This window comes from Paralichthys olivaceus, chromosome 18, assembly GCF_024713975.1.
Source record: "Paralichthys olivaceus isolate ysfri-2021 chromosome 18, ASM2471397v2, whole genome shotgun sequence".
Lineage (NCBI taxonomy): Eukaryota > Metazoa > Chordata > Actinopteri > Pleuronectiformes > Paralichthyidae > Paralichthys > Paralichthys olivaceus.
Genome location: NC_091110.1, coordinates 15212266 through 15238333, shown reverse-complemented (window position 1 = coordinate 15238333; position 26068 = coordinate 15212266). Strand labels below are relative to the sequence as shown.

The 26068-nt window shown below is 42.4% G+C and overlaps 3 protein-coding genes across 8 annotated transcripts in view; 1 reads left to right on the top strand and 2 right to left on the bottom strand.

Annotated features, from left to right (window-relative positions):
* The first annotated feature begins 2404 nt into the window (after window positions 1-2404).
* Window positions 2405-4660, top strand: ndr1 (nodal-related 1). Its single transcript, XM_020081751.2, has 2 exons — window positions 2405-3172; window positions 3285-4660. The coding sequence occupies exons 1-2, from the start codon at window positions 2459-2461 to the stop codon at window positions 3435-3437; spliced, it is 867 nt and encodes a 288-aa protein (XP_019937310.2). The 5' UTR covers window positions 2405-2458; the 3' UTR covers window positions 3438-4660.
* On the bottom strand, window positions 4346-7709 carry LOC109625956 (eukaryotic translation initiation factor 4E-binding protein 1-like). The gene is made up of 3 exons (XM_020081575.2): window positions 7395-7709; window positions 4795-4983; window positions 4346-4712 (listed from the first exon to the last, which is right to left on the bottom strand). The coding sequence occupies exons 1-3, from the start codon at window positions 7528-7530 to the stop codon at window positions 4681-4683; spliced, it is 357 nt and encodes a 118-aa protein (XP_019937134.2). The 5' UTR covers window positions 7531-7709; the 3' UTR covers window positions 4346-4680.
* A 774-nt stretch (window positions 7710-8483) lies between these two features.
* ank1b (ankyrin 1, erythrocytic b) overlaps window positions 8484-26068 on the bottom strand; it is a 57339-nt gene continuing 39754 nt past the window's right edge. For 2 of the 6 annotated variants that reach the window (XM_069513836.1, XM_069513838.1), the window contains 15 exons: window positions 25500-25704; window positions 25255-25351; window positions 24901-25129; window positions 24509-24637; window positions 22635-22754; window positions 22352-22436; window positions 21187-21261; window positions 20763-20894; window positions 20415-20573; window positions 19521-19592; window positions 14332-14983; window positions 14090-14216; window positions 13401-13472; window positions 13022-13116; window positions 8484-12435 (listed from right to left, as the gene is read on the bottom strand). In XM_069513836.1, coding sequence (XP_069369937.1) covers window positions 13048-13116; window positions 13401-13472; window positions 14090-14216; window positions 14332-14983; window positions 19521-19592; window positions 20415-20573; window positions 20763-20894; window positions 21187-21261; window positions 22352-22436; window positions 22635-22754; window positions 24509-24637; window positions 24901-25129; window positions 25255-25351; window positions 25500-25704 — 2223 coding nt within the window. In that variant the 3' untranslated portion in view covers window positions 8484-12435; window positions 13022-13047. The remainder of the gene's footprint in view (window positions 12436-13021; window positions 13117-13400; window positions 13473-14089; window positions 14217-14331; window positions 14984-19520; window positions 19593-20414; window positions 20574-20762; window positions 20895-21186; window positions 21262-22351; window positions 22437-22634; window positions 22755-24508; window positions 24638-24900; window positions 25130-25254; window positions 25352-25499; window positions 25705-26068) is intronic. The other 4 variants (XM_069513840.1, XM_069513837.1, XM_069513839.1 and 1 more) reach the window with 4 other exon arrangements.

Genomic DNA, 26068 nt, shown 5'->3' with positions numbered 1-26068 from the left:
TTACATTTACATTACAGCCTAATGTTTTTAAGATTCCATTTGTTCCTTTCGTTCCCATCACCCAGAAGCTGCAGGTTCTAGTTAGAAACTAAAGTTTGTTTGATGATGTGAACACAAAGACGTTTCAAAGAGCAGAATGATTTTAATACTAATGGCTCATCCTCTTCATGTCGTGTTACTCTGTTCACACATCACGTTCTTCACACAGGGATCCAAGCTCTGAAGTTCCCCCTCAGCTCTTTCTTCTTTTCTTTGGAAGTCAAGTGTCCAGTTTGTTGTGTGAACGAGCAGCGATCAGCTGCTGATATCTGACGTCACCCACGTCCCTTTCATGCTGTTCCTGTCAATCATCTGAGTACATGACACATGTATGAACTCTGCATGTTTGAACTCTTCATGTATGAACTCTTCATGTTTGAACTCTTCATGTCTGAACTCTTCATGTATGAACTCTTCATGTTTGAACTCTTCATGTCTGAACTCTTCATGTATGAACTCTTCATGTCTGAACTCTTCATGTATGAACTCTTCATGTATGAACTCTGCATGTTTGAACTCTTCATGTATGAACTCTTCATTGGAGCTTTTCACAACTGTTCATTCATAAAAGCATTCGTCCAAAGATCACAGAGAAAAGACTGATATTTAAAAACGTGTTCCTGTGATCTGTTGTGATTGATGTTTTTATTGAAAATTATTTATCTCCAGTTCAGTTCAATTAGTAACCAGGATCATGTTATTGACGTTGTTACACTTTGGTGAAACTTTACATTTAGTTTAAAACAAAAACTTGTAAAAGTTTTATGAGGATGATTATTAATATCTTTGTTGAGCACATAGATAACATACCTAATAATACTTAGATGTTATTCTATCGTTCCCTTTGTGAAGCACTTTGTGAATGTTTAGAATAAGGTTTATTGTTAATATTTGTATTTATATAGCACCGAGATAACATATAATACTTAATAATAATGAAATTTTATTAGATTTGAATTCATGATTTATGGCTTTATTGTTGTTTTTATTCTTTTGTAAATATGTTGAATATAAATAAAGTTTATAATAATAATAATATTTGTATTGAGGGAAATTAGCACAAAAGAATAAATCTTACTTAAAACGATTTGATTTGATTCTTGTCTGATTGTTGCTTTGTCAGATGCTTTTATAAAGTTTACTTTTGTTTTTATCGTTTTAATATTCAATTAGAACAACAGACTTAACATGTCAGTGTTAGGTTACTTCAATTCTTTTATGGTTTCAATGGAAACAAGAGGAAACGACAAACAGGAGAATCAGAATCCAGTTTTCAAAGTATGAACAAGATGCATGAGATCTGAGTGTCTGAATTCAGTTCTCACAACAGATCACGACCAGAGAGTCATTTCTGATTAACTCCCGTGTTACGTCCCCATTAATCACTGCGCAGTTGTGCAGCTCGTAATCTCCTTAACCGATGTGATTGTCCGGGCTTCTTATCAAAGGGATCTTTAATATTCAAAGGAGCAACTGGACCCTTCGCGGTTTCACACCTTCGACACTACACAGACCAATTGGTTTCGATACACAACGTTAAAGGTCAGTGAGCGGCCCCGTGGATCACACACGCCCTCCATCCATCCAGCTTGACAGATGTGTTCAAAGGACGTCAGGGGAGAGGTGTGTCGCTATAAAGCCTGAGTCTGTGGATCCCATCAGCACCATTCCACTTTTACCTGAGGAGGAGACAACACCACATCTGGAATTATGAGGGCACTCGCTGTGGATTTCTCTTTTGCGCTTTTTCTCCTCCTGGTGGATTTGGTTCTGGGTAACCCTGACGCACTGCTCCGGGACGCCGGCTCCAGACGCATGGTGCGGCGGCAGCAGAGCACCAGGCTGCCCCTCTACATGATGCAGCTCTACCGGACCATGCTGACCGACGACCGCCACGCCGGGGAACCGGCTGCCAGCATCGTGAGGAGGGCGGAGGACAACCTCGGTCTGCACGACTCCGACTCTGTGGTCAGCCTTGTCGCTAAAAGTGAGTATTCAACATTGGACCAGTTTTCTGAAAGGAGTTTGTTATCATGGCTGTGCGTAACAGTATGGCACACAGTGCGTAAATGAAACAGTGAGCCACTCATTTAGATCATGCAATATATACAGAACATGTTCCTTAGAAAGGGAATATGTTAATTTATTTTCGCCTTAATCCAATCATTAGTTTAATCAAACTCTTAATCAATGTATTTTCATGCAAACCCCAACTGGGAATAGAAGCTGTGCTGTTTATGAAAGCTGCATGTCATGGTCACCACATGACAAATAACACATTTGGTCAAGTGTGTTTGTAAATTCAGTGTCTTCTGTTCTGAGAGTTGTGAATAATGTCGACTAACTTTCTTCACTGTTGTGTTTTTCAGGTTGCCATCAGATTGGCAAGAGGTGGTCCGTCACCTTTGACCTTTCCTCCATGTCTGCAAGTGAAGACGTCCAGCTGGCCGAGCTTCGCATCCGCCTGTCGGACTTCGCAGAGTCTCCCCGAGCCTCAGTGGACATCTACCACTCCCACAGGGAGCCGTGCTCTGAGAGGCACTGCCCAGAGGTCAGGCAGCTCCTGGGCCGCCTCAGAGCTCATCCCAGTTCCATGGTCTCCTCTTCCTCCTGGAAGTTGTTCAACATGACAGAGATGCTCCGCCACTGGCTGCAGGGGGAGCGCTCCGCACAGAGGATGGAGGACGAGGCCGAGGTCGAGGTGGGAGAGCAAGAGGGAGTCCAGCATCCTACAGCTGACCGGGTCATGATGGCAGTCTTCTCCAGGCAGAACAACAACAGCCAGCGAATGCCGTCGCTCATCCGCACAGCAGAGCACTCCAAGTACGTCAGCCTGGACAGGGAGCGAGCGACAGCCGGCTCAACCATGGGGATGAGGGTCAAGAGGCACCATCGCACCCGGCAGCAGAGACGAAGAGTACCCAGGGTTGCTCATGCTCACAAATCTGCAGAGGAGGAGAAGAAGAAGAAGGGTCCTCTCTGCAGGAAGGTGGACATGTGGGTGGACTTTGAGAAGATCGGCTGGAGCGAGTGGATCGTTTATCCTAAACGGTACAACGCATATCGCTGTGAGGGGAGCTGCCCCACACCAGTAGACGAGACCTTCACCTCAACCAACCATGCATACATGCAGGTAAGACAAACTCCTTTCATTGTGCAGAATCTGCAGCAACAACAAACACACCAACGCTCTACTTGGATGAATTTGTTCTAATCATCAACTTTCTTCTCTTTTCTTTATCCAGAGCCTCCTGAAGCTTCACCACCCAGACAAGGTGCCGTGTCTGTCCTGTGTGCCATCACGCCTGGCGCCGCTCTCCATGTTGTACTACGAGAACGGAAAGATGATCATGAGGCATCACGAGAACATGGTGGTGGAGGAGTGCGGCTGCCACTGAGCGAAAGACTCGGAAATACAGCTTTTTAGCTCTTGAGCTACTCAGACGCACAAAGTGGATGAAGTGTTCGTCCACAGGCACTTTACAGAGAAGTCAGAGGCTGCTGCGGGGGTGCAGGACATTAAAAGAAGGGAACTATTGTATCCACTGGACAATTCTCTATAAACTATGGGTATAACAAATAGTATTAATGGTTTGAAGTATATTATGTAGATTAGGTGACCAGCTGTGTGATGGTTTGTAAGAAGTGATCATGATCCACAGGACGGTCTCAAACTGAAGCACTGTAGACGACTCAGCTGTACACGAGAGGACTTATGTAGGAATCTGATTTTAACGCCATAGAAATGATAAATGCAGACGTCAGAATGTAAAGCGCTTTACCTTTATTTGGGTCACATTGATCCATGTGTGTGTTTGCTATGTACAGTAATACAATAAATTATTTCTTATCATGAACAGAGTTTTTTGTGGTTTTCTTCACAGTATTTCTACACAGGGTTTAATACTGGCTCTCCTATTGTTCTCAACCTCATATCACACAGAAACCAAACATTTCCAACAATGAGTGAACATTGTGTCCAGTCAGTTGTAAAAGGTAAATGAACTGGATTAATAAAACGCTTTTCTTATCGAATGGCTCTTTACATCACAAGCCACTCCCACTCATACATAACTCTGTCACATATCAATGACGGAGGCTGCCCAGTCTGGCAAAGTCTGACTGAAGGAGCCGGGGATCAAACCACCGAACCTCTGGTTCATAAACGACCTGCTCCACCAGAACCGTGTTTGTCAGAAGTATATTTTCAGAGAGTCTGATTTTTTATAAACAACATTAGCACATCAGGTGTAAGCACCGAATCATTTCATTTCTACTTAATGAACTGTTACTTTACAAAGTAGAGTTCATGATTTCAGTTTTTTATTTGTTTAAGATTAAACATTTAAAGACATATTTTTACAATCATTAAATGAGTTAAATCAGATAAAAAACATTAATGGTTTCATTTCAACGGAACGTCGACACGCGTGAGGTAAATACGTCACAGGTCGACTTCCATCAAAGTGTTTGTTCGCTTTGAACAAACACTTAGTGTTGTTTTATGAGAGTTACATTTTAACACATATAAGGTTTTTAAAAAAACATAAGAGGATTACACAGCTTCTCATTTCAACCTATTTATCACAGTAAAGAAAAACAAGGAAATGTTTTTTTTTTTATCCTCATCTCTCTCTCTCTTCAGATGTCCATTTCAAACTGAGCATCTTCTCCTGGAAAAGAGAAAAACATCAGAGTTAAGACAGAAATGCAGAAAACACGTTCTACTGTCTTTCCGTCACAGACATGTTTTACCTGCGCTGTCGTCTGCGTGCAGGCTTTGGTCAGTGTTCGGTGTTTGTTTGGGCGGGTTAGTGTCGATGGAGTTGTTGGGTTTGAGCGGCCTCGTGACGCCGGGGATGTCGGGCAGTTTGGGAGGCGTCCGAGTCAGAGGAGACGTTCGACACTGCAGGAGGAACTTCCTGTCGTAGATGATTCTGGTGCCTGCAGGGGGCAGCAGCAAAGGAACGTTTGCTCATTCTCTTCAATGTTTTCGGTTTGTTGAACAAATAGGATCCATCACTGTCACTAAACTGTACAGAACAGCTTTTTGTTCAGGCGAATCTACTACAGCAGATAACTTTGATAAACACTTTGAATTACAACAGATAAACTAAACTGAAATAATGTTGATTAATGAATGAATCTCCTTATGTTGACATTATTAAAAATAATATTAATAAAAAAACACCTTCACTGTATTCAGGAAACCTTCTACACTGAGCCATAAGGCTCCAGTATCGCCCTGTGATAGTGGTTGTCCAGTGTGTCCTCACCCTACACACGTCCACACATGTCCGTCACCGCTGTCCCACTTTGTTTTTTGACATTCGTATCGGTGACGTCAACAAAAACCTTCAGTGACCCAATTCTGTTTAACTTCAGTGTCAAACTTATCCCAGGTGGATGAGTTGCAGAACACAGTATCAGCCTCGATCAACATGTGCACGTTTGTTTGAACGTTCTCACAACTCGAGCGGTGAAAACATTTTCTTCTTTACTTTAATCACCATACAGAGATTTCCCACGGCCTCTGGCCCGTGGACGTCTGAGTGTGACTCTGGATAAATGGGTCAAACAACAGAATGTGACGACCGGAGTGAAACTGGGACTGAGGATAAAGTTTGTACGTCGCATCTGTAAATAAAAATAAATTGTTGTTTCCAGCTCTTAAAGGTTCAGAGTGTAAGATGTAGGTGAAAGGGATCTATTGGCAGAGAATATGAAATATTTCAGGGATGTTTTCTCTGTTTGTTTCATCTAAATTGTACGAATCGTTGTTTTTCTTCACCGTATAATGAGCCTTTATATTTAAATACTGTATCGGGAGCGGGTCGTCTCTACAGAGGACGACCATGTTCTCTTTCATGTTTGGAAGGCCAGGGTGAGGTGTGTTCAGCTGCAACAAGCAAACTTCACCACTAGATGTCACTAAATTCTACACACTAAAAAAAAAACAACTTTAATTTGAAAGACGATGCAGAAGAAATGCTTTAATGGCTGGAAATTATGTTGTTACATAGTTCGTACAACAAAGTGTAGTTTATTCTTTTTTTATTCTTATTTGCGATGATGAATGCATCATTTACAAAGATGTTTATGATGCAGCAATGACGTCAAAGTCTAACATCAGGATAAATCGGTACTGGGAATCTTTTTAATCCCTAATATCAGTATTTGCATCGACCCTCAAAAATCTGTATCAGCTGGGCTCTGATGTAAATTCATCTTTTATGTAATTTAGTTTGATCTTAATCCAAAACAGTAGTTGGTTGTGAGAGTCATTATTATTGTGCACTTAATAATATATACAGTCAATGATCCCGTCCTGATATTCCACCAGAAATCCAACCAGTGACGCGGTGTCGCCCAAATCTAGTAAACAAGTTGCTGCAGCTCAACAACAGCAAGTCGTAATGACGAGACTATAAATAGAGTATGAGTGAGTACAGTCCTATATTTGACCACACAGTCGTCGATTGTGTAATAATACACAGCTACGGGATGATGACACTGAAATCAGAAACCTAATATATGAAATATACATGAAATTACTTTGAAATGAAAAATCTGATCACGTCCGACTTCTCTCCTGGTATAAATTAAAGTAATGCATTTTTAAATGAAGGCAGAGCTTGTAAATAAAAAAATCTGTGCAATGTGTATGTAGGGAAGTAATGTTATTGGGTGCTAATAACTGATCTTCTTCACCATCACTATAAAACATGAACTGAGAGACACGACAACTGTGCCTGAGATATACAATCCATCCTTTTTCAAATCAACTACAGGAAACCTAGAAACAAATTTAAATCCTAGATGATATTTTTAATTTACAACTTTAATATATAGCGACAGCAGCTGTGGTGTAGGATGATCCGGAATGTGAGGGCGTAATATTAATATCAAATATTAAGTTTCTGTCCCATCACTTCTCACATCTCTTTAACCTCTCCTTTTTTCATTTCACAAATAAAGTGTCTTCCAATTCCCAATAATAACAATATAATAATAATAATATCTTAATTTATATAGTTCTTCTCCAAACAGTAAAACATTACATACAAATAAATAAAAAACATAAAAACTTTGAATAAATTAAAGGCTAAAACACTAAACGTGTGACAGAAAGTTTCCTGTGTTATTGTATTTTATGGTTTCCTTCACTTTTTATTGACTTGTTTATAAAAACCTTTCTTGACTCAGTATTTAAACATGAGCTCCAGGTGAAGTCAGGGGATGACGACAGTCTTAGTTTGGTTGATAGAAGCCTGGGACTCAGCCTGATGATATGATTCATGTTAATATGTTTAATGCTCCTTCCCTCTGACATTGACCCGCTGCCCGAGCGTTACCTCCGGGTGTGGTGCTGAACAGGGTCCCCCCGGGGGTCGTGGAGTAGTCCAGCGGCATGTGGGCAGCATCGTGGATCGCGACCCGCCGGACCGCGGGGATCTCCCGGCTCTTGGTGGTGTGACCTCCCGCAGACATGTCTCTCAGCTCCGGGTTCGCGGTGGAGTCTCTGGAGCTGCAGCTGCGGCTCGGACAGGAGAAGTTTCCCTCGAAGCTCCACGTGGTGAGAAAAAGCCAAAACAACCCGGGCACTTCCTGCTCGACGGCACGTGCAGCGGGCCGCTGCGATTGGCCGACAGCAGGGGGCGGTGCGGGAGCTGGGAGTTGCAGTCCTCTTCCGGCTCTGGTGACTACAGTTCTACAGGAAGACAAGGGTCACACTGAAGACTGGATTCGAACACGTGCTGGAATGATCATGTATGCATCACATACAAACATGTAAACACACACCACACCTGTGTTTCCTCGTGTCTCTGACTCCCTGTTCAACTTCATATGGATTTTTAAAAAATACCCTGAAGGCCTCAAATGACCTTGTACCTAAATATCTTGATTTATTGACCATGTTTCCACTGATAACAGCGGATGGACAGATCTCACCTCATGACAAAGGGTTAATCAAGTTTTAACTATCCCATCCCCCGCATTATAAAACCCATTGAACCCTCACTTGACTCTTATTTGCACTTTTTATGATCTGCATCTTATTTTACTCTCTCATCTGTTTTTTATCTCTGTCTTATTCTCGTCAAAATCTCGTAAAAAATGAAAAAAGTCAACCGAGAAAATAATCCTTGACTTGGTGAAGACATTAAAATTTTTTACACCAGTAAATTCATTATTCCGGGATGTGTTTGTTCTTGTACTTGTAGGAACTTTTAGGTGCCTCTATGATTTTTAAGACCTCACCGTGTGAAGTGCCTCGAGCTGGGATTTGGTGCTATACAAATAAAATTAAAATCAAACCATGAAAAACTATTGTAGCAGCACTTGATCATTTGCAATATCAATTATGAGAGATAGTGAATCACCAGCTACTCGGGTTAAATGGTGAAATAGTTTGTGAGCAAAGCAGTGAAAGCAGACACGTGTTCTTTGTCACATCTTTGTTTATTAAGTCTTGTAAATGTATTGAGCTGGTGTAAAGGGTAAGATGATCTATACATATCTTCATGTCAGAACGACTCTGATTTGAAAGGCTTGTATACATATTCACGTTTGTTTCTCCTCCTTCCAGGACAATACAAAAGAAAAGAAAACAAGTGGTCATAGCTACAAAGCCTCTACATTCCCCATGATTATGGGCGTTGGCCTAGTCTAGATAATGCTTAAAGAACATCCATAACAACTCTATGAGGGTGCATAGCATTCTAATTAAATATATTTTGTCATATATTTATACATATATTTTCATAAAAACATCATTTTTTTGTGCATGTGCGCGGTTGCATTCCTTAGGATAGAGTAATATGATATTGCGTTTACATTGTCATGTATCCATTCTAAAGGAGTATAGGTGATCTTCTATTCTTCGCAACAGTTAAAATTTTACAATACTCTTTTTTAAAATACGTCGTCATAGGTTACACGTCCTCTCGAGTCAAACGCCTGGTAGAAATCCTCACTCTTCTATACCCTCCGATCCAACCAGGTGTAAAACCAAGCACCATCTCACACACACACGCACGCACACACACACACGGTATCCATACAACAAAAACATGTTGGAGATAAATTTGTCATAGTGCAGAGGATCACTAGTTAAATCCAAATGAGTGATAATGATTGTAAATTTACATTAATTTGCTTTATACATTTTTATTCTTAAAGGACTTTATTCATGATTTTGAAATCGCTCAACATCTGGTCCTTTAACTTTAAAATGAGGATAATGACTCGTAGTCAAAGTTATATATATAATGGATGAATTTGGCGACACCTGTGGTTGTTGGTGGTAATAACAAGTGTTTCCTTCTACTGACTGAAGATTGTTAAGATTCATGGGGACGATTAACGGAAGCGGTGTCATCTGATTTGTTTAATACTGATTGAATGTTGTCTTGCAAGTTATGTGAGATTATTATTACAATTACAATTAAATCCATTATTGTTTAGACAGCAGGCAGTCCCGCATGTAAATATATTAAATTGTTAGACAAATATGTCATTGAATATATAATTTCAAGGATCATGACTTTAGCCCAAGGATGACACAGTAAAAGACCAATAGAATAAAGTAGAGTGCATCGATTTAGTGACCGAGGGGTAAATCAACTCTATCAGTCAGAATTAAAGGCTTGACTCTATGAGAACAGTTGATTCTTTCAGGTCACACCATGAGATCTGTTTTCCTCAGACAAAGTGAAGGGAATATTTCTACATTGTCTTTAACTTGAAAAGGGAGAAATACTTCTCTAACACTAAAACCTTTTGTTCCTTTTTTGAAAATGAATTTGGATGAACGCAACAAACCGAAGTGTTTGTTCTCAGCAGGAGCTGAGCGGTTAGACGAGGAGGGGGTCCCACGCACAGGTTTGCATGTACTGGGCACAGAGACGTGGTTAATGACCACGCACTCAATACTCTGCGTATTTTTTTGGTATTTGAATCAAAATAACTCTCACACACACACCCACACAAACTCACATTCAAACCATTCCTCTTCAAACCCTTCCCACACGTCCCTGCTCCGCTAAAACACGGCTGAAACAGCGGAGTCTGACCCCGAAACGCTCCCGTCGTGTCCCACAGTCGTCTCTGAGAGGAGGACTCAGAACTTAAAAAAACCAAAAACCTCTTGATTCTGACCAAGCAGAACTGAAAACCTGAGTGGAGTAACAGTGGAAAAACATGTGATATGTAATAAACATGTGCTCTATCAGATGAGGCGTGGAAAATACGTGCATTCACGTGATGCGTGTTCAATCACTCTGTGTCTCAGTCACTCAGGCTACAGTAGCGTTTACAGTACTCATGGGATAAATATTGTGATTTTGAATTCCAGGAAATGTGTGCTACTATGATGTGACCCCTTCATCACGCTGCCTTCAGGTTCTGCATAAAGTGAGTGTCGAGCAGAGATGAAGAGAACAATATGTACGACCTTTTAAATACGTGACTCACTCATAACTTAAATTTCTCAGAAAAAGAAAATGGAGTTGGTGGTTTCCACCTTATCGGCAGCAGCAGACTCTCTCAGGTATCAGTGTGTGACGTCGACATGTCCTGGTTTATCATTTTTGCTACGTTAGGTGCTGAAAAACAAACAATCCTGCTCAGGCCTCCACGTTCCCACACTGCTACAGCTGAGTCATCTGATGTTGCGTCAGCGCGCCCTCTCGGACTCTTTCACATCAAGGTCAATGGGACGAGTCAGGTACATCGCGGCTGTCCGGTGCCAAACTCCAGTCCTGTTTGTCCAGATGTTTTCTGTCTTTACTGACGATTTCAGTGTCACATCCTTCATGTCCACGTACACGACCCTGGTGTCCATCTTCTGCGTCCTCGCCGTCCAGTTTTATTGCTGTGGCATACTCCAAAAACTATCCCGACACTCCACCAGGCGATAATCATTTAATCATGTTAATGTGTTTCTCATTATGTGGGAACATATGCATGTGTGCTTTTTCTTTGTTTGTGTGTTTATGAATGTTTTTGTGTCTTCACAGTCTGGGGTCGGTGTTAATAGGACGATCACAGTGCTACCTGTCTATGCTCGATGCACAGGTCCGTTCACATGCCGCAGCAGCACGATGCTGTTGCACATTAAATCCTTCAAAGCATCAAATCCTCTCAACCTCCAAGTTTTCTTTCTCTCTCAATCACTCACTTTCTAATGAGAAGTCGACAGTGAGGTGCTACAGCCACTGCAGAGAAAACAAGGAGCACACAGAGATTTAAAGATGAGACGGAGAAGGTGCTGATGGAGACGCCTGTGATTTTACTGCATATCGATTGAGGCTACTGATTAAGAAGGTGGACGGAAGAAAAAGGAGGGGAAAAAAGTGGACCTTTGTGTTGTGGAGCTGCTGCACAATACAATCAAGCAACCAACCCCTTCCCCAAAGAAAACATTCCCGTCGTCTGAGAACGTGAAAACACGGGGGTGAGAGTTCTGGACTGAAGTCAAAACAATGCTGTGAAACTGAGGTGGATCAGACACGTCCCAAAGAAACGACGGACAAGAAGCGAGGACATCAGCTACACGCAGACAGGAACACTCACGAGCAGGGGCGGCACAGCGGCTTTCTCATTCCAGCACTGAGCACGCCGTGACATCACAGGGGCAAAGAAGCCAATCATGGGGCAGGGCTCAGCGCCAAGCAAGGAACACATGCGTCAGAGAAGAAATACACGCACACGTACGCACACATACACATACCGACACATGTCCACGTAGCATAGAGTGCATATATCACATTGAGAGTAATTGGGGGAAAGGGTCCGGTGAGAGAAGCATCGGTCGGCTCAGCAGAGGCGTAGCTGTTTACAGAACCATCCATTGAGGGACTTTTTTTTGGCTGCAGTGTTATTGTACTCAACTCGCTGACACAAACCGTCCAGTCAGGGGGAACTAGGTCCTTAAAACGGCCCGAGACCCAACGTGTGGGCCAGCTCCGTACCTTGTACCCCTTCAGTTTGTAGATAATGACAGTTCAAAAGGTCAAAGGGCATGCACCAGCAGTCATCATGCGATTACAGTTCACAGGAAGCACTTTTTGTTGCTTTTTTTTTTTCTTGGTTATTTTACTGACATTTATGTTTTTTTGTAGAAAAAAAGAAGAATCATCATGCCTTAGTCTAGTTGACTTTTTCTTTACAAATCTTAAAAAACTACAAGTTGAACTCCTCTTTTTTTTTTTTCTCTCTTCTCTTCGTTTTTCTTTTGTGATTTTCCAGGTTCACACCTTGAGGATGATTCTTGTGTTTGTCATTTTGTAGTTTGCACTTCTCAGTCTTTGTCTTCCTCTCCTCGATTTCTCATTTCCATCTGCGCTCTGGTTGTGTTTTTTTGGAGGGTGTTTTGGCAGTGGCTTTCCTGTCCTGGAAAAACAGAGAGACGCCATCAACACAAAGAAGCAACACAGGCTGGATGACTCTGGCTGTTTAAAAGAAACTTGTGCAAAAATCAAGGACACTTAACTTAAGGGGCTTTCACACTTACATTGTTTGGTTTGGACCTTTCGACTTTTCGGATCGGTCCGAACCAAAATAATAGGTGTGAAAGATGCACTGGACCACGGTCAAGACCAAGACCACCAGAACAGGTGGTATCGGTCCGGATCAAGCTGAGCAATGTGAAGTTTGCAGAGTGAAAACATTTTATTTTATTGGATAGTTAGATCTTTTGGACCAATTGCAGGAAGTTGAGACGGCATTGAACAATAGAGTTTGAACAAGGACGTTCATTTTGATGGTATAAAACCTTTTTGAAATTTCAATGGCAACAAAACTAAGACTTTAACCTTGGTTCAGACTGTGGTCCAGACTATCAGGAGTGAAAACGCCCTCAAACAATAAACTGAACAGAACGTGAGAGACTATCAGGCTCTAACAGGATCCACTATGTTACCATAGCAGCATCTATCCAAGCACTGGGATGCACAAGTGCTTGTTGTGTGTCCCGTACCTGGAGGACCGGGTAGTATGTTTATTTCAGTGTTTAACTCTCCGCAGACTGGTGCGTTGCACTGACTGAGCACCCTTTCTCACATCCACCCCCACCTGGAGCAAGGAGGGCGGGAGGAGGGAAGGAAACAACACTTGTACCAGTTAAGTGCTGAAGCCTCTGCATGTGACGAGAGCAGGAAACTAACATGTCCACCGGGCAAAAAATTTACTCATATAATAATACTACTATTTGTATCTCTGGATTATGGCTGGTTACTTCCAACCATCATTTGGCTGGTGGCTGATGTTAATTTCCCACCCTTCACAGCAAAACGCTGTGTGCTTGAGTTTGCATGTGAATATTTTGTGTGTAAATGATGAAAACACAACCTACTTACTTTTCTAGCGAGCCCATGTCCGCGCTCATCAGCAAACTGAACCTCAGCAGCATAGTCCTCTTTCTCCTCCCTCTGCATAGAAATAACACAATTTAAAAACATTAATATTAAAACATAGCGTTTATATCGATTCCACAATAAATAGTTTAAATCAGAATGTTTAAGAAAACCAAAAACTATCTGTCATGGTCACAAGCTGTAGATAAAAATGAATGACGAGTAAAGCCAAAAGGCCTCGATCGCCACCTTGTGTGGCGCTGTTAACTTCTTTATAGTGGAGACGCAGCCCATCTTTATTTACAGTCACTATTCATGGCAGATATTTCACCATGTGTTGAACCACACAACACATCACTCTGCTCCGATTCTGTGACCTCATCAAAATTATACATTTTGATGACCGCTTGAGACTAAAACTGTTAAATGGTCGTGTGAGAAACAGTCTAATTGAGTGTATTCCAATCTGTTAATTGAAAAAAGATAAAAGAGATGGACGAAAAGATGTTCCCTCTCCGGGCACAGGAAGCGGCGGCTGGTTGGCGAAGCAACCTGACCTGGACCCGCCTCTCCTCCTGTTCCCAAGTGTGTTGGCCCGCCTCCTGATGAGTGAAGCCCAGCCCCTTGCCAAAGGGCTGCGTGCCCTGCAGGAGGCGCCCACGCAGCACATGAGAGTAACCCGTGTCACACACCGGAGTCAGCAGAGCCTCCTGGGCCACGCGCACGCTGACGTCCCGTCCCGACGTCACTGAGCCGACCCAGCCCTGCAGCGAATCCTTGTCCGGTAAGTAGGGTTGAAATGCTCCGCCTCCGACCACGCTGGAGAGAAACATGCAAATAAAGAAATGAAAAGGAAAGGAACATGTAGTAAACATGTTAATGACCACGTCTTCAGACAGTGATTTCTGTTTGACCACAGTTAAAGTCGACATACCGGTTGTCTCCATTGTGCTCGGTGGCCCGACTCAGTCCCGACACCTCACACCGCTGGGCGTACACCTGCTGGCCTGCAACAACAGAAATCCCTTCCACTGAACCCAGCCTTTCACCTCCTCCCTTTGCTCCTCCTCCTGCCGCCATGGCTTCCCCTCTCCTCCCATCCGACCTCTGACCTCCCAGCTGGCCGTTTAGGTTGACCTTGGGTACGGCGCCACTGGCCCTGACCCTGTCCCTTTCTGCCAGTATACTCGCTGGCTCCTGTGGCGCCTCCTCCTCCTCAACCTCCCCTTCCTCATCATCCTCCTCCTCCTCCTCCTCCAGCTCCATGATGGAGCCACTGGCCCCGCTGGCTCCGCTGCTCGGGCGACCCAAGCTGTAGGGGAGGGACAGCGTGGCGCCCTCCGAGTCGTCAGCCCGACTGCTGCCATCTAGCGACGAGTCCTCCACCGTAACCAGAGAGGGGCTGACCCCTGCTGGCCACACCTGAACATCTGACATCTCCATTAATGTGTCTTCCTCTGTGGTGGCAATGGGGGCGCACTCAAGGCTGGACACTTCCTGCCAGTAGGGCTCCACTCCCAGTGGGGAGGGCAGGCTGTACAGCATGGAGGCCGGGGACAGAAGCTCCTCCTGCACCAGCCCGTAACCTGGAGGGAAGACAGGGCGAGACAAAAGAAAGACTAACACCACGCAGGCACAGCCAGGGGGAGGGCGGGGGGGTGGAGGGTCGACTGTTTCTCCAACTTATACAAGTGAGTGAAAGTCAGGGAAACAGTGTGGCTCAGCCCTGTCCCAATATACTGCACCAGGAATTAACGTAGGGTTGGTTTTTATGAGAGCCTGATAAATGTCTCGATGAACATCAGCTGAAATGAGCCTTTCACATACACATCAGTATCAGCTTTTATGGTTGCCGATATGAAAACTGTACATTTATGTTTAAATTACATAGAATATATTCCAAAGTATTCAGTTGTATTCCTCATTATTTCTATTTATAAGTTTTTATAGTAAAGTTTACGGTTACATTTTTAAATATTAAGTAAAATGTCTTTGTCATAAGGATCTGATAGACCTGACAGTTCTTATTTATTGGTTTCAGAAATCTTTTACTCATGATATATCGGTATTGGCATCTGTCTCCAAAAATCCACAAACCAGCCGGGATCTAGTTTTTAATCATGCACCTAAAAGTGCAAAAACATCGTATTTCAGCTTCCTTCTTCTTTCCACTGTTCCTTTGTCTGAGTGATATAAACAAAATAATCTATCTGATTCGGTTTTAAGCGAATGGCGGCTCAGGTTATTGACATTGGGACACAGCAGTAAGAGTGAGGTGGGGGATAAAGGGGCTTTGGTTTGTCATCCACTGTGAGTCAGGTGAATGATGCTCTAGTCTTGCCTCCATGTAAGAAAGTGAGTGTAGAGAACAAACACTGTGTTACTTGATAAGAGAAAAAAGAAGAGGTGAGAGTTGTGTATCTGTTGTGGGGTTAGAACGATATAGATTTAACACAGAAGAGTGATCTTCGATGTCTCTGTGAAAATATGTCAATTCGATTTTTAAACGGCTGTCAGAGAAATTTGTGTCAGCGGTCTCACAGTTATTAGTACAACTACTACATTTAAAGGGTATACTGTATATTTGTACATACCAACACTTTTTTTTTTATCTAAATGAAAATGTCTCTATCATCGTTCTAACCCCCGTTAGACGTCTCTGGGTGGGAGTCAGCAGCATGTTGCAGATTCTGTGGAGGAAAATGCAAGTTACTGTTGCTCTCACAGATTTATGCTTTCATTTGTCTGCATCCCAAGGTCACTGTGCACGCACGCACACACACACACACATACACACACACACACACACACACACACACAAACGCAGACAAAGTGTTCTAATTGAATATTATTTTGAAATTGATTTGCGTCTGTTAATTGAAGTCGGTCTCGAATTTTACACTAAACTTTATTAAACATAAATCTAAAATGACAAAGTTGTAGAATGTATTACTTCTCTGTTAGGGAGGGATTTATAGAATGATAGAAATTATTAAATAAAACTATCAAAGGACACAAGGACAAACAAACACACATCATATGTTTATCATTTTATCTAATTTTATTTTTAATATGAATTTCTTGGCAGATACATCACGTGGTGTATTAATGTGATTCAGATTCATATCTAATGCTGCATTTATATTTCAATGAGAGGACCTGCAGTTAAATGAGAACAAGTGTTTATACTTAGTTGTAATGGTATTTATGTTTCATCTTTTAATACTTTGCCTGGATCTCAATATTTGCTTTCAATCTGCAAATTAATAACGGATGAGAAAGGTTATAATTGGATTGAGTGGCAGTGTAATAAAACATTTTTTTGGAGTTTAACATTAAAAAGTATTCTAAATATCTAAATTGAAATTTTGGAAATGTCACTTAACTGAAAACTGCCAGTAAGCTACATGTTGTCTTTGGCGATGTTTGAAGACAATAATGTTGATTAATGATTAATGTTTATTAATTAATTTAAATGTTTTTAATAAGTCGTTGCATCAGTTACTTTGGATGAATAATGTTCAGTGATATCGAACAGTAAAGAAGTACTTCACCCAACATTTACAATAAGATGTTTCAGTGAAGCAGCGAGAATCGAGGTAACAGATTAACATGACAGAAATCTGGCAGACACATCGTGTAGAGCAGTTTTTTTTTAACCTTGATTAGAGATTTAAAGGAATGTGATGGGGATTACTACTACATAACAAAAGCATTCATGTTCTGGTGACATTTACTGAATTTGAAATGCTGTGATGTATAAACACAATAAAAAGTAGCAAAAAACAAACTGAATAAATATCTGCTAAGTTTTCATGATCCAGCTACAGGCAGAGAATGATTGGTTCATTCTTAGATTTTAAATGGTTTAAGGTCAGAATAATAATAATAAGAAAGACAGAGGAAGATTTTAACTTTACCAGCACACTGAGCTACAAAACACATTCTCACAACATCTCAAACTACAAACTGAAACTTATTCTCGTGGGTGAAATACTTCTTTACTGAGTCAGTATCTGTCTCTCAGAGTTTATGGACCATGGTGCGAGCAAGTGTGTGTGAGTGTGTGTGTGTGTGTGTGTGTGTGTTTCTTGGATGGTCAGGGGCCATGGATGATGGGATGTGGCATCAGAATGAGGTGAACAGGGAGGAATGAGTTAGAATTAGGATGAGATTTAGAATGAGTCAGATGAATCTGGGTTAGCCTTTCCCTTCACTCCTGCTATTTAAACACAAACACACAAACACACACAGACGCACAAGTGTCAAAGAATGTAGTGAAGCACAAATCCACAGATTGTCATGGAACAAGAAAAACACAACACACAACACACTGCACAGCACGCTACTCACTTTGCCACTGTACTCACACACACACATATACAGACACAACACTGCATTCATATTACAATAAAAAATGAGGACACACACTTTTATCTCAGGTGACGCTTAAATGTACAGATATAATCACACACACACACACACACACACAAACACACCTCACAGCGTTAACCCTGCTGGCAAATAACGTTCAGACAATATCAGCAATGAGCTTGTCATCAGACTTGGGCAAAACATTTCATGAAAATCATTAAATATCAGCACACAAGATATTTAGCGTGTGCACATAAGTCTCTGTAGAGTATAGATCGTTTGTAAATAATTCTGTATTAAAAAAGTCTGACATTTATGAAATTGAATCATTCACTCTTGTATATTTTGCCCATGAATGAAAGACACAATGTCAGAGCGACTTTGGACGTTGAACGTTATGTGCTACGCAGCTGATTACGTGTTACAGCGTTTAGCATTAAAGAAAAAAACACACACTATTTATTGTACAAGAAAAGAAAATGAAAACATTGGTTTGTTAATATAGCATTTAAAACAAGACTGAAATACACCCATTGAACAGAGAAAACATTTTACACAGTGAAAAAAATGTCATACATTGAAAGCATGCCATGCACATAAAGATGTCGTAATCAAAAACAGCAAACTTTATTTAGTTCCACAAACTACACACTCACACACTTCAAGTACTTCTAGTGTAAAAACTAAACAAAAATATTCACACTAGTTTCTTGCAAACTGAGCTAAATCATCTGATCTCCTTGGCTTTGTACTAACAATAATATAATTTAATTTACTGCAGCCTAGGTCTGAAACAACCTCAAGCACTCACACACAAACAGATACTGTAACAGCAAAGCATGCGACATGCACGTGCACAAACTGTAGTACAAACACAGAGCTGGATTGAGAGAGGAGGAGAAGGTCCACGCTCTGACTGAACGAGGGAGGAGCGCGGGAAATAAGATGACAAGAGAGGAGGAGGCCCAGAGGTCAACATGAGGTCATATGAGGTCAGAGGTTCGGACAGGAAGAGCTGTGAGGAAGAAGAGCAGGAGACGGGAGGAGGAGGAGGAGGAGGAGGAAGAGGAGGAGGAGGGGCAGGGCGGCTTGGCAGCAGATATGACATGTCATAGGTTCAGAGAGAGACTGAGAGGAGGAGAGAGAGGGAGACTGTCCTGAGGAAAAGGCAAAATTTCAAGGTCGAGACACCGTCTGCTGTCAGTGTGAGTGAAATTCTGTCTTTTTCTCAGGGAAAGAAAGAAAGAGAGAGTGACAGAGAGAACGAGAGAGGAGGAGTAGAAACAAGGTATGAAGGCCCAGAGAACACTATTACCTGTGTACCAGTGTTACTTTAGACTAGTGTATCCATCCCAGGCACACACACACACATGAATCGCACGCAGCCAGACAAACGCCCACATATAATCTAAACAAACATCTATAGGTTAAAATGAGGAAATGTGTTGGGCCTTAAAAGTCTTAAAATCCTGTCAGTAAGAGTGAATGGGAGTTTTCCTCATTTCTCATATTAAGCAAGACGAATAGGAACCATCATGTTCAGGGCTCGAATATGAGGTGTGAAAGAAAAATGACTTGTGCCCTTAGTGCATGCTGCAAAAGGCTGGGTTCATGGTGGGAGAATGACACCATTCGTCAGACCTTAAAAACATGGCTTGAGTTTCATCATCATCACCATCATCATCATCATCAGCGTCATTTTTACATGAGCAGCAAACAACCATGCAGCCCGAGCTCCCTTCAACTTACCCCTTCTGAAAAACGGGGGTCTAATAACTCGAGGCTTGTGCACTAGGCGCGGTGGCCTTGTGTCCGTGATCTCTTGTGGAGCAACAGAGACAATAATGAAATGGCTGTTACCCAGACTCCAGGCAAACAGGGAGGTTTTCAGGTCTCAAATATTTCATCGTGATGTCCTAACTCACTGTCATATGTCAATACATCTGTGAGTTTTATTTATTTGCATGCCTACTCAGAGAGATGTGAGTATAATATATTATAATAATTGACACAGAGACAGAATTATGGTTTTTTGTGGAAGAAAATCTCTTATAATGTCCCCAAGCACCAAATACTGTACTGAGCCAAATGAAGTAACTGAACCTGCACATAATTCCTATAAAACTCTTCATTTCTGATCATTACACATTAAAAATATAAAATATCAAACAATGAGCTGAATATTTGTCTCGTGGGAATATGCTGAGAATTCAATCCATATTTCTATAATTTATTCTCATTTAAAATATCTTTAAAGGAGACATATTAAGCTCATATGCAGGTTAACAGTTTTCATTTGGGTTATTACTTGAAAATGTTAACACGGTCTAATGTCCAGGAGACAAATCACTTTCCTCAAAAAACAAAAAAGCATCATATGTCTCCTTTAACTATCAAATTTTGGAAGAATCAACTTTAGTTTAAAACAAATAGATTCCTAACATACTATAGAAAAAAGTCAGGATCTAGACTTAGTGACTGTTTTATTTGCTTTAAGGTTAAAAATACAATAAATCACTTCGAGCATCGCACATATTTTTTTAAGTCTAGATACAGTGGGCTGAATACTCACTGCTGAATTTACTGATTTGAGCATTGTGTCTTATGTGTGTCTTATGTGCACGATGCGTTTGTGTGTCTTACCATTGATGATGCTGGGCGACAGCAGAGTGGAGTCACGGTCGCTCAGTCGACAGGCACCCTCGTCCAAAGAGCCAGGCACCGGCAGCTGGGCCTGTCCCTCCAGAGACGTCACGATATCTGCACGGTCGATGTTCTTCAGGGCGGTGTACAGGCTCTCCACTGAGAGGACAACACATTGATGGTAGGAGGTGGGGAGACGGAGAAACAGGTGAGACAAACGAAGAAGAGTTTGTGCACGAGGACACAAAAGAGACAACGCATATCTGTGGCGTGCAGCTGCTTGTATGCACTGGTAAATTCCTTCTACATTATTCCTGCAGCTGAGATGCACGGTTGTGTTGGACTCACTCTTGGCCCTTTTGCCTTCTCTGCCTGCCCACAGGTTGAGCAGTGCAGAGCTCTGGTCCAGCAGTGAATTAGGATTCTCCACACGGATCCTGTTGATGTCGTCCACGCCGAACTGAAGCTCTCGTGCCAACTCTGCCAAGAGAACAGACGAGCAGATTGAAAGATACCGCCATATAATCAATTTGAGAACTGTTCATCTTAATGGTTTCACACTGAGTATTGTTTAGGGCCCAGGGAAGTGCAGAGTGGAATTTGGTGGGATTTGATCATGCGATATTAATACAATTTGTCCCACAGTCAGTCCTCACATGCCTAAGTTACTGCAGGTCACTTAAAAGTTTCAGAAAGAAAGCTGCCTCCTGCACCACCACAGACCGAGCAAACAGGAAAGACAGTAGATATTCACATTTGTTAAGTGACTAACCTGCCCAGCTCAAACCGAGCTGTTCAGATATGATGTTGATTTTGATCTCAGTCCTCTCCATGGCATTCACTGTGGCTACAGAGAAAAACAACACAAAATATAAGACCACAAAGTCTGAACCCCAGAAACATGTAACTGAGGAGACTCGAACTCTGAGTCACACTCAGTCCAGCTGATATCTACTGTCAGTAACTAGTAAAATGATGTGTGCAGGTAGTCATGACTGATTTGGACTCAATAGATAAATCAAATCAACTTTCCAATGATGTGTAATTGAACGGTTTGTTACTCAAATGCTTTCTTTTGTTCTCTTTCCTAAAATACTTGAGTTGCTATTAAATTTTCTAATAGCAAAACTTACCTTGACAAAAGCCCTGCTCTGTTGAAGGAAATAAGCAGCACCCACAACAATATTTTTTGTCCATATGATCCTCAGGGTCTTGTGGGAAGGGGGGACGGTGAGAATTTGGGGTTCATTCAGGTGCTATAGTCCCACCAGTCAAACTAGCATTCAGAAACCGTTTCAGAGGGACTGAGGTGCAATGTAGCAGCGCTGTTATAGACAGAAAAGGCCTTTCCCCTTCAATCCCACCCACTGTCGGCACTAGTTAAACCAACCACTACGGCCATCTTGGCTCATTTACCCTTAGGCCAGTGTCAGGGCTCCTCTGTCTAGCTCCACTGCGAGGTCCTGCCCATTTCCGCTGCTAAGCTACAGTGCTGATGCTAACGGTCTCTGCTGCCATGCCATTGGAAATCGCAGTGGAGAAACCAGCGCCATGCAAAACCAATCACGGGGGTCATTCATCTGTTGTCATAGCTACCAGGACACTGAGGGAAAAGAAGAGGCTAATTTGCCAAGTGCCCTGGAGCCATGTGGGATCATGTTGGGGGATTGCTGCTCAACTTTTGGTCGCACATTCAATACGATTTGCTCTGACCGCACCGCAAAGAACTCTGGGTCATACTGTAGAGCAGTGCATTGCATCCAAGGCTCAGTCTGTGCCATGCGTGCACGCGAGACATATAAGGTGGCGGGGGATAGAGAGGGAAGAGTAGGGAGCGGAGGGTTGTGGGTAAGAAAAAGGGCAATGCAACATTCAGTGCCCGTCTCCACTGTGTTTGTTTCAGGAGAGGGCTGAGGGTCAGGCAGCGAGACACTCACCCATTCCCGGCTCGTTCAGAGCACTGTAGCGCTCTCTCAGGGCGAGAGGGGTTAAAGTTCTCCTGCGCTCCTCACTCCCAACAACCTGAAAATAGATAATAACAACAAAATAACATTATACATAAATGTGAGCATAATATCAACAGTCTTCTCCATATTGAACCAATGACAAATATTCCCTGAATACTGGAAAAACCACACTATCAAAGAGTATCATCCATAAATAATGAGCAAAAGTCTTCTTCTTTCAAACAACTTTTGAAAAAAGTTCTTGAGTTCTTACCTTGACACAAGGCGGCATGGTTATGTTAAGGTTACACAGAACGTGCTGCGTGTCCTCGTACTTGGTGCACTTCCGCAGAAAGGATAAAAAGCCAGCTGCCTCCTTGTTGCTGTCTCTGACCTGAGATCAGGAAAAGACAGATGAAGAGAGGACGAGAGAGAAATAGAGAAGAAGCAGAAGGAGGCATAGTAGACAGAGAGAAGAAAAGAGAAAAGATGGAGAATACAGAGAGAGAAAAGCAAAGAGAGATGGAGCAAAGATGAAGGGAAAGAAGTGGCAGATTAAGAGACACACGAGAAAGGAAGAGAATGAAACAGAGCAAGAGTGAGAAAGAGGAGGGACAAAAAAGACAGATCAAAACAGGTATTAGATCCCTCCACAGTGTCTCGAGCATGTGGTGGAGTAACATGGGACGAGAAGCAGGGGGAAAAAGGGATGGAAGCAGTCCACAGGCAGGCGAGAGGGAGAGATTTACCTGCACATTTACCTGGACGTCTGTCAGACCAGACAGTTACAGAGTGACCGTGAGAGAGAGAAAGAGAGACAGTGAGACAGACACATACAGACAGGCAAGGCCGCAAAGATAGGAAGGCAAGCAAAGAAAGTGAGGGCGTCACAGGACATGCAAACAATTACCAGAGTGAGTCGACAGGTAGATAGGCAAGTTGTTTGTTGTACCATAATTAAAAGATAATTATCGTATTAAGTATTGGTCTGACAAGGAAATGTTTCACACTGACGGACGGACATGGACAGAAAGACAATGAGGAATAGATGAGGTACCAAACAAAACAAATTAGCAAACTAATGAAAAATTACATGAATATATTTACAAGACATACATGAAGAGGCACGTACATACACATGCACTGACAGGCTGAAGATATGTCTGCTCTTTAGACATGTGTCTGCGTAGACAACCAGATACTCGCTATATTGTAGGCGTGTACCGGGCATGTTACTGGAGTAACACAGAACTCAGACCCTATGAGGATTTTATATATTATGCAAACAAAAATCATGACGAGGAGTTAAGTTCTGTTCCTTCTGAGATCATATAAGAAAGAATGATCACAGTGGTATTGTGGATTTGTGAGGCCTTTCAATCAACACTGTTAATCTATGCGGATTGCATTTTGTGGACACGTAGTGGCCATTTCTGAGGATGTGCATAACCGATGCACCAAACCAACACATGATACACGAGGAAGTCATGATGTGTGCACGTGTGCGTAATTAGAAGCACGTGTATCTCCGGCCATACAGTGCAAGAGAAAGGATTTAAATAACAAAAATGCAAAGAAAATCCAGAAATGACTGTAAATTATGAGAGAAGGACAGATTTTTTAGTGATTCATCCTCATCCAAAGGGGCACACTTAAAAAAACACATTACATTAAAATAAGGCACAATTATTATCTTGTTTATTTTGAAAAAATAATGATTTGACACACAACCACAAGGATAAAGAAAAAAAGACATCATGTTATGCAACACAACATAATATATCAAAATTATCAATATCAATAACATTTATTATATATTATTTTATTCCATTTCAAAACTTAGACAGTGTTACACATTTGTTTCGGGTGTAGTTTGAGATTTCTGTGGTGCAGAGGGAACACAGCGCTGTGTTCTGAATCTCAACTTTTACATGCTAATGGTGAGACAAGCTGAAAAGTGTAGATCACAGTGAAAAGCAAACAGACACACGAAAACCACCGTATGAACAGGTTGTCTCAGTGATCAGCAGGTGGGAGGGAAACTGACTAACAGGACACACTGAACCCGACAACACAACGAACCACAACACTGTATGAATAGTGAGTGATAGTGAAAGCAGGCGTCTGAGCAGTGAGATGGAGACAGACCTTGACAGAGACGGGCAGTCTGTTGTCCCTAAAGGCCTGGAAGCTGAAGCTGCGAGGCTGCTGCGTGGCCTTCCTGATGGGCACTAGGTTCCCAGAACACTCCAGGTGCAGCGGCATGCCCTCCATCAGCTGTGGAGAGAGCGTGATAAAACGTTTAGGATGACAAGATAAATCAGAATCAATCTTATTTGTAAAGCAAAAAACACTTAAGTCCACATACAGGTTTGGGAAGCAATGCCAGCAAAGCCCCCAGCTACTGTCTGCATCTACTTTTTAAATACTAAACTTATAGATGATATAAATCATTCAAAAGCGCTAACCCCATAAAACCCACATTTATCTCCATAACACCTTTCCCTTTCTTTGCAGATTAACTTTGCCCCTGTACTGACCTCGATATCTCGGCTGCGGGCCACTTCGCTGAAGTTTTCATGCAGCTCCAGCGTCTTGTCCATCTTGTCATCCGTCATACAGTAACAGCGCAAACGTCCCTCCCGTGCTTCGTTCATCTTGGCGAAAATGACAAACTTGGCCATGTATGGTACGGACATTAACTCCCGGTACAGCAAGTTGGCAAAGGTCACGGCTTCTGCAGTGCGCGGACAGTCTGCCAGCCAGAATCTGGATAAAGTGGAAGAAGAGAAAAGACAGATAGAAGCTTGATTATTATGCAGATGTGGGCTGAGGAGCAGGGAGGAGACGCTGACTGGTCATAAATTTGTCCTGCTTCCTGTTGAGGCGCTCACCTTGCAGACACGTTGGTGGTAAAGTTGGCACAGTTATGAGCGTACATCAGCTTTGTGGTTCCAGTGATGTCCTCCCACTGAGCTGGTGCTGTTCCACCTGAGGCACAACAACCACACTGTCATTCATGTCCCAGTAAACAAGGTGACAAGATGTACAAAACATTTTATGTAAAAAAACTAAATCCTAATTCAGAGATATTAGGCAAACGTCTAGTGTGTTTGATCATCTCTAAAGTGGATTGTACCAATGACACTGCAGAGGAGGCGCAAGCTGGTGGTATCACCCTCCCCTGCATCCCGAGGACTCTCCCTCCAGGATGGTGGCAGTGGGATGCGCAACCCGATTGGCCGGTGGAATTTGCGTCGGCGTGGTTCGATGGTAACCACTGGGCTGAAGGTCGCCTGGTTGCCAAGCTGCCGAGTCAGCAGTTCGTCAGGGATTGGCTGTGCCTGAAGTGGCGAGGGAAAAGGTAGTTGAGCGGGAAGATGCCATAAAGACAGAAAAAAAAGGATTTGGAGCTGAACAAAAGGCTGGGGTGTAAATCTGTTAATCGAGATACAAACAACTGAAGCAGAAACACGATATAAAGGCTGAGGTAAGGAAAACAGGCAGGAAACAGAAACAAGGAGAGGATACAAAAGGAAAACAGAACAAGACTAGTGCTGGAGACTGAAAACATCAAACTCGCAAACATACTCACACATGCAACCAATTCATATTTCACACCTGACCCAACTCAGATCAGTGCATCAGCTTGGTCAGTGTGGCTCACAACTTAAATCAGGGAACTGAGGAGTGATGAATGGCTGGATA

Bases quoted from the DNA above. Each gene is read 5' to 3' on its own strand.
- ndr1 (XM_020081751.2), top strand. From the start codon at position 2,459: ATGTCTGCAAGTGAAGACGTCCAGCTGGCCGAGCTTCGCATCCGCCTG. The intron at 3,173-3,284 runs GTAAGACAAACT...TTCTTTATCCAG, and splicing joins CCAACCATGCATACATGCAG to AGCCTCCTGAAGCTTCACCA.
- LOC109625956 (XM_020081575.2), bottom strand. From the start codon at position 7,530: ATGTCTGCGGGAGGTCACACCACCAAGAGCCGGGAGATCCCCGCGGTC. The intron at 4,984-7,394 runs GTAACGCTCGGG...TGCCCCCTGCAG, and splicing joins GTTCAGCACCACACCCGGAG to GCACCAGAATCATCTACGAC. The intron at 4,713-4,794 runs GTAAAACATGTC...TCTCTTTTCCAG, and splicing joins GCACGCAGACGACAGCGCAG to GAGAAGATGCTCAGTTTGAA.